General features: G+C 46.5%; 1 protein-coding gene across 1 annotated transcript; it reads left to right on the plus strand.

Moving 5' to 3' along the window:
* Window positions 1-1,549: 1,549 nt before the first annotated feature.
* Window positions 1,550-6,955, plus strand: LOC116378524 (RGM domain family member B-like). Its single transcript, XM_031840414.1, has 2 exons — window positions 1,550-2,072; window positions 5,947-6,955. The coding sequence occupies exons 1-2, from the start codon at window positions 1,955-1,957 to the stop codon at window positions 6,564-6,566; spliced, it is 738 nt and encodes a 245-aa protein (XP_031696274.1). The 5' UTR covers window positions 1,550-1,954; the 3' UTR covers window positions 6,567-6,955.
* Window positions 6,956-6,987: the final 32 nt, after the last annotated feature.

The following is a 6,987-nucleotide window of genomic DNA, read 5'->3' on the forward strand; positions in this document are numbered from 1 at the left end:
ACACACACACACACACACACACACACACACACACACACACACACACCTTGATTCACACATATGAACACACTGTACACATGCAACGTTAGGCCACAGAATTACAGCACTGTGCCACCCTGACACACTTACTCTCCTGACAGAATACCAACTGAGCATTAAAAGAACAAACACACCGTAGATATGCACACTAAAAATGATCTACTCCATAACCTCATAGTTGAAAAGGGAGTTTGGATCACGTTCAAAATCGTTTGCAATAGAAAACATTAAAATGCGTTTCAACAGCCTCCAGAAAGTGGGTGCGGAGTGATTCATTTATGAGTTGTGGCTGCGTGGAGGGAACAATAGCAATTGCAAAGGTTTAGGCTGTTGTGCATATAGTGTAGTGTCTTGTCATAATCTCCTAGGTGTGTTGACATTATCTGCTCACTAGTTTTGTTCTTTTCAGTTACAGATTTACGACTGTTACAGTTTGATGTGCCGGTGTTCTGATGTCTGTGTGGACTGCTTTGTGTCACAAAGGTGCTCCCTTCACATTGTGTGTCTGTTCTGTTTCTGTTCTCTGTTGTGTGCTTTTCGCCAATAATGTAAGCAGAGATGCAAGAAATCCAGAGAGGGAAGGTTGGTCCTTCCAACTGCCACATAATTATTTGGAATAAAGTTAAAGGTGCAAGATCCGAGATCAGGAGCATTTCCATTGACTCTCAACTGCTCTCAACATGGTGACGGCCAGCAGGCAGGCAGGTCTCAGCTAACAGTGCAAACTAAGGCGAAAGTGCTGACAGAGCTAACAGCGTTGACCTGAAGGGGAACCCGAGGGTGGGTTTTATGCTTCTGCGGAATGGCGTTATCAGCTGTAACCGCTGTAAGAAAGCAATGCAGAGTGGCGGTCGTGAGCTCACATACGCTAATATGCACTAAAAGCATGCACGGCCGGCCCGGCTATGTCAACAAAGAAAGGAGAAGCTCGAATAACAACACACACAGAGGGAGAGCAACTTCCTTCTCTGCTCTGGTGGACATTACTCCTCTATATCAAAATTGTGGATCAAAAAATCCTAAAGCAGATTAAAATCCTAGCAGTGAGGAAAATGATATATATGCACACCCGTTTGCTCCTTTCTCAGGTAACTATATGTGTTACCTTTTGTAGTTCCGATGGATGGACTATTATTAGTATTATTTGCAAGAGTAGCAAGAAGAAGAAAAAACGTGCACAGATTAGGAAGTATGCTGATATCTTAGAAGGTTTGTGTTGATCAGCTTTCTCTCTGCCAAATAAAATACCTTGGCAGCACTACATTACCCATTACAGCATATTATTCTCTTCGGTATACACAGTGATTTAATGGCATCTTACCAACCTTTTACAACTTTTATCTCCAGCCTCTTTATTATTTTGTAGACTGCTCTCTCCCTCTCTCTCTCTCCATCTCTCTCTCGTGGTAGGCGGATTTTCCGCCAGCAGGGTTTAGTTGATTCTCTATTGATTTGTTGGAGGGGCAGAGGAGGAGGAGGAGAAAGTGAAAGGGGAGGAGTGGAGGAGAAACCCCGGCCTGCATGGTGAGGAAGAGAGAGATGTGATTGTGCGTGTTTGGGACGAGAGAGAGGAGAGCACAGTGATCACAATCAAGGCGAAAGTCCGACCGTGGAGCGAGCGCACTTAACAATCACGTGGGGCCGTGGATTAGTACAGGGCGAAAAGTAAAAGTGTCGTCGGAGTGACTTCTACTTGTACTTTGTTTTCCTCCTCTCTTTGCCTTTCGACACCCTCCGCCCTGCATTCCGCGGAGCAGCTGTGTTTTAATGCCAGTACGCACCCGAGGTGGAGAAGAAGGAGAGAAGAGTGAGGAAGAAGAGGCAGAAGAAGAAGAAGTAAGAAGGCCTGGACACCACCCGTCCTCGCCCTTTGGAGGTCCGTCCACTCTCCCCTCCTGGCCCTGCATGGACGGGGATGGGGAGAGCCGGATGCTGTTGCCGCGGGGCTGAGCGCCTCGCCTCCCCGTCTCCGGTGCGCCGCTTCCGGCCGCTGCTGCTGCTGATCATCGCTCTCTGCTGCGGTGCTCACATAGGTAACTAACTACACTTCAACACTGCAACAACTAGTGTGTCTCGCCGTCATGATCGCAGTTTATCTGTAATTTTACGCACTTTTCGCATAAAAAAACTGTGCGCTGCACAAACTGCAACCGCAGTAACATTTACGTTCAGTCTGTTGCATTTGGAAGTGATCAGAGATCAGGCTACTTTATTGGTTATTAGTATGCGTTTGTGATCGTTGCATGGCCGATCCTTTTCGTTGGGCCCAGTGCTGCCTGACAATGGCTCTCTCTCCAGCGGTAGTGCAGCAGTCTGAGCACGGATCGAGTTTCTCCTCCTCTCTCCTGGGCCGTCATTCTCCTGTCTGCCCCTAATGGCTCATGGAGGAGGGGAAGAGAGGCTGAATCTCTCCTAATGTCCACATCTAACAGATTACAGCTTTACTCAGAGCAATATTGAAACAAACAGAATCTATCCTCGCGTAAATCTGACCATAAAAAGTTAGGATCAGTGCTGCACCGTGTTGTAAATCTATTGTGGAATTCAGCTTATGTTCAGTTGCATGATGCAAATTGATAAAATGTATCTTAAGAGATAGTATCAAAGTGATTTAAGTTACACAAGGTAGACTAAAATGCCTTTCTGAATAACAATGTGTTGATTTTGTGCTTTGAAATTTGTGGTTGTTTGTCTAATAAGCATAAAGTCACTCAGCCCAATTTAAGCCACATGATGGACAGAAGAAGAAAACAAAGAAGTAAACAAAAGAAGAGTGAGTTCACTGAAAGCCTGAAGTAAATAAGGTGTCTGTAAGGATCACTGACACTAATCGCTCCGTCTCTGTGGCTATACAGAGGCCACTTACTTCTTTACCACATTGTTGGTTGGTTTTAAAGTCATCATCACAGATGCATTTTTCATACAGTGCAAAAAGCAGTACAATGTCCTCTTTCTGGCAAACAGCCTCTTTTTTCTCTGTATTGCTGTGTGTGTGTGTGCAGGGGGTCGGCTGTTGAGGCGGCTGTCTGTTGAGCAGTCACACCTCCAGTAATTAGTTTAACACAGCTCGGGCAGCGGGACAAAACCGCCTCTGCACGCAGCCTGGTGGGAACAGAGAGACCCACTTCACGTTAAAGACCCTCTTGGCACCTACTGCTACACGCGCGTCACCTGGAAAGAATGTGTATTATTTAGTCTGTTGTTTTATTTGCTATCACTTGGACATTTCAAAGCATTTATTTCATTGTCGCTCCAGTCGTGAGCTCCATGTGTCTGTTCAGACAGCGAGGCAGGAATGGCTGAGTTGTTGAGTATTGTTTGCACTCCCTGAGTGTCTGGTCGAGAGAGAGAAAGAGTGCGTGCTGTAGTGAGCTCCTGTAAAGCTTTGTTTCTCAAAACGCGGAGGGCTGTTTGTGTGATTTGAGCTCAGTGTATGCGTGGGTGTGTGTGTGTGTGTGAGAGCACACACACAACAAGGTGATCAATAAGCACTTCACAAGCCATTCCCTCTGCTGAGAGATGATCCCAGTGGATCCTTTCCTGATCTCCGGAGATCAGAGAGGCTGCCGGATAGAGAGACAAAGAATCGCTAAACTGAGCCTGAGAGATTCGGCCGGTGGATCTTTTGACCTCTGTCTGGCGGTGGAGAGCGTGCCTCGGGAGACAGAGAGAGGGCTTAGGGCTGAAAACAGAATACAATAGTGCTACAATATGTCAGAATAGTGCTGATGGAGGGAAATACAAAAATCTGACAGCAGATGAGGCTTGAGAGGAAAGAAGAGACGAGACCTGGGAGAGGGGGATGGAGTGAAAAAGAGGTTAATATTGTGGTAGGACATGGAAGGAGTGGTGTGGGCATTGCTGGCTGTTTTATTGTGTCTATATTAGAGACTCACCCCAGGGGATGAAACAAACCAGGCTCTGGATGTGTTGAACGGCTCTCATGCCTCAGCTCTTCACATGAGGAGTTCTTTATTCTCCTCTTAACAATATTTTCAAGTCAATTCAGTCTTTATCGACTCAACTTATTGCTTATTTATCTGCATAGATTGGATTTTCTTTTAAAAGTACAGCTATGCGTGCTTAAAAAGGACGCTGAAGAGCAAAAATATGAAAATTATGCTTTGATTGATCTTCCGCATGAAAATCCTCCTTCCTTTTTGCGTGATGCATTCACAGGGAGGCAAAAGTGCAGGGTCATCTGGTGTGAAACTTCAGCAGATGCTTGTCATCAGAGAGGTTTTAACCTTTATATAAGTCAGCGGTTTGAACCCGAGTTCTTCAGTTACAGGGTCGACTCTCTTCTCTGCTACGTCACCCTGCTGGGAAAACGTTAGTGAATGAGAGCTTTTGTGTGTTTTTAGAGCAGCTCATGATTCTGATACCCCTTCGACAGAGAATAAACCCACTCTGATTAGATTGGGAGCGGTATTTAGGTACTGCGGGGCAGATAGGAAGGAAAGAAGGAGGCTGTTGGTGCGCCAGTCAAAGACACAATGTGTCCTCAGTGCTCCGACCGTCTGTACAGTGGTGGTTGGCATGGACGGCAGCCTTTGCTTGTGTGTGTCTGTGGGTTGGTGTCAGTATTTAACAGGCAGGAGAGAGATTCTGAAGCGCGGTGTAAGTGGGGGTCCGTACCTGCGCCTTGATTTCTAAAACTCGGAGCACTACTGCCCCCAAATGGTGGCGCCCGACTCCGTCATGCCCCAAAATCAAAGAAGAAGAAGAGCTGGAATGTGCTGTTTGCTTGTGTGTGTTTATGTGTTAGTGGTTGTGAAGTGATGGTGTGACGTTAATGGAATCCGTCGATTTCAGTAAAAACCATGCACTCTCTGGTTTTGCTCGGCCATTAGGAGATCATACCACCATCTGAAGATCACTGACTGTGAGTTAACGGAAGCACAAGCAGCATTCTTTCTAAGACAGCTATTTATTTGTGTGTGTGTGTGTGTGTGTGTGTGTGTGTGTGTTTGCGCGCGCGCGCGCGCGTGCGTGCGTCCGTAGCTGGCCATACACTGCAGAGCCTCTCTCTGGCATAATCTAATAGGAGCGCCCTGCGACTGATGCATTAGGTCTGGTCTCTAATCTCTCTCTCGCTCTAACTCCCTCTCCCTCTCTGATGATCTATGATATAAAAGGATGGTTTGACCCATGTTATATTCAGAAATACAGCAACAGATAAAACATCAGGGACAATTTCGGACCAAGAAATGTGTTCCTAATGTGTGTACAGGGACAGAATAATCAGTCTTTTGGATGCATCAGCCTGCTCTGGTGCTCATAGCTGTAAACAACCATTAAAGTCACAGAAAACTAAAAGTTATATCTAATAAAGGTATAATTGCTTAAGCCACACAAAATCACAAATAACCACATAATTCAGTCAACATATTTCTGACAGTCTCAACAAAATGGAACATAATACGCTTTGGCAGTGTGTTTGTGTACATAGCACACCTTGTACTGTCTTGCTCTCTCTTTACACTGTTTGTGTTATGTGCACCCTGGCTATATAAGAAGTATTATCTCACTTCTTGTGGAAAAAAAACCCTTCTTTATCTCTTCTCTCTGGCTGCTCTTTGGTTTATTACACTTCAGGTTTATTGCACTCACAGCGGCACTACTGATTCATCAAGACATTGAACCAGCAGATGGCTCTTTTTTCCAATTTTATTAGGTTGGATTGTACCGGGTAGCATTGTGTCTTTAAGTTCAAAGTAACCTTAGTTGTCATCTGAGTGCTCATGAGCTTTGTATCTCTAGTTAAATCCAGCTCTCATAGTAAATACCTACACTATCAGACATGTGATGATCTTTAAGGCCAATTTAGCTGGTCCCCTATCACTGTTACTGTTCCTGTGATGATATCACTTTTCTCACAGTATTTCTGCTGACTGTCCTCTCTAGGTCAGTGCCAGGTGGCAACCCCTCAGTGCCGTATCCAGAAGTGCACAACCGACTTCGTCTCCCTGACCTCCCACCTGACTCCGGCCGTGGATGGCTTTCACACAGAGTTTTGTATGGCTTTACGTGCGTACTCGGCCTGCACCCAGAGGACCGCCAAGTCCTGCCGGGGGAATCTGGTCTTCCACTCGGCCGTGCTGGGCATCTCAGACCTCATGAGCCAGAGGAATTGCTCCAGAGATGGGCCCACGTCCTCCACGCACCCCGAGGTCCAACACGAGCCCTGCAACTACCACAGTCGCACCCAGCATGCCGACACCCACTCCCACACCCACGTGCACGCACACACGCACTCCCATGCTCAAGGCCACGACCACGGCCGTGACCACGGCCACTCTCGGCCCGTCTACCTGTTCTGCGGGCTGTTCGGGGACCCACACCTGAGGACGTTTAAGGACAGCTTCCAGACTTGCAAGGTGGAGGGGGCGTGGCCTCTCATCGATAATGACTATCTGTCGGTACAGGTCACGAATGTTCCCGTGGTAACTGGCTCCAGTGCCACAGCAACCAATAAGGTGAGAAGAGAGAAAATGGGTTTTTGGGTTCTAATCTGCTGTTATTAAGGCTGAAAGAGTTTCTTAAGTGAGAGCAGCTGGTGTAATCTAGTTTATGTGTGTGTTCGAGAGAGAGAAATGTTTCTGTAATGACCTCTAAGTTGCTGTTCTGTGCCTCAGAGTAAGAAATCTTATCAGTGTGAGGCTAGAAAACACGCTTGCTCTCCCTGCTCTACTTCTCTCTCTCTTTCTGTCTCTGTGTCTCTCGTATCCTCGGGCTCACAGGTGTGAGGCTAACGGCTCGATCTTGTGACTATCTCTTGTGACTGAAGCAGTGTTGGAAACCTAACTTGGTTTATGGCTGCATATAGCCTGACCTCTAATAACATGGAATGAGATGTGAAAGGACCCACTGTTTACTCATGTGTGTGTCTGCAAGTATTTGTGTGTGTGTGTGTGTGTGTGTGTGTGTGTGTGTGTGTGTGTGTGT

The sequence above is a fragment of the Anarrhichthys ocellatus genome, unplaced genomic scaffold (assembly GCF_004355925.1).
Source record: "Anarrhichthys ocellatus isolate YVR2014 unplaced genomic scaffold, GSC_Weel_1.0 scaffold2741, whole genome shotgun sequence".
Lineage (NCBI taxonomy): Eukaryota > Metazoa > Chordata > Actinopteri > Perciformes > Anarhichadidae > Anarrhichthys > Anarrhichthys ocellatus.

What these genes read in the sequence shown, in the direction of transcription:
- LOC116378524 (XM_031840414.1), top strand. Translation starts at nt 1,955, where the DNA reads ATGGGGAGAGCCGGATGCTGTTGCCGCGGGGCTGAGCGCCTCGCCTCC. An exon ending in CTGCTGCGGTGCTCACATAG is followed by an intron (nt 2,073 to 5,946) that starts GTAACTAACTAC and finishes TGTCCTCTCTAG; the next exon opens with GTCAGTGCCAGGTGGCAACC.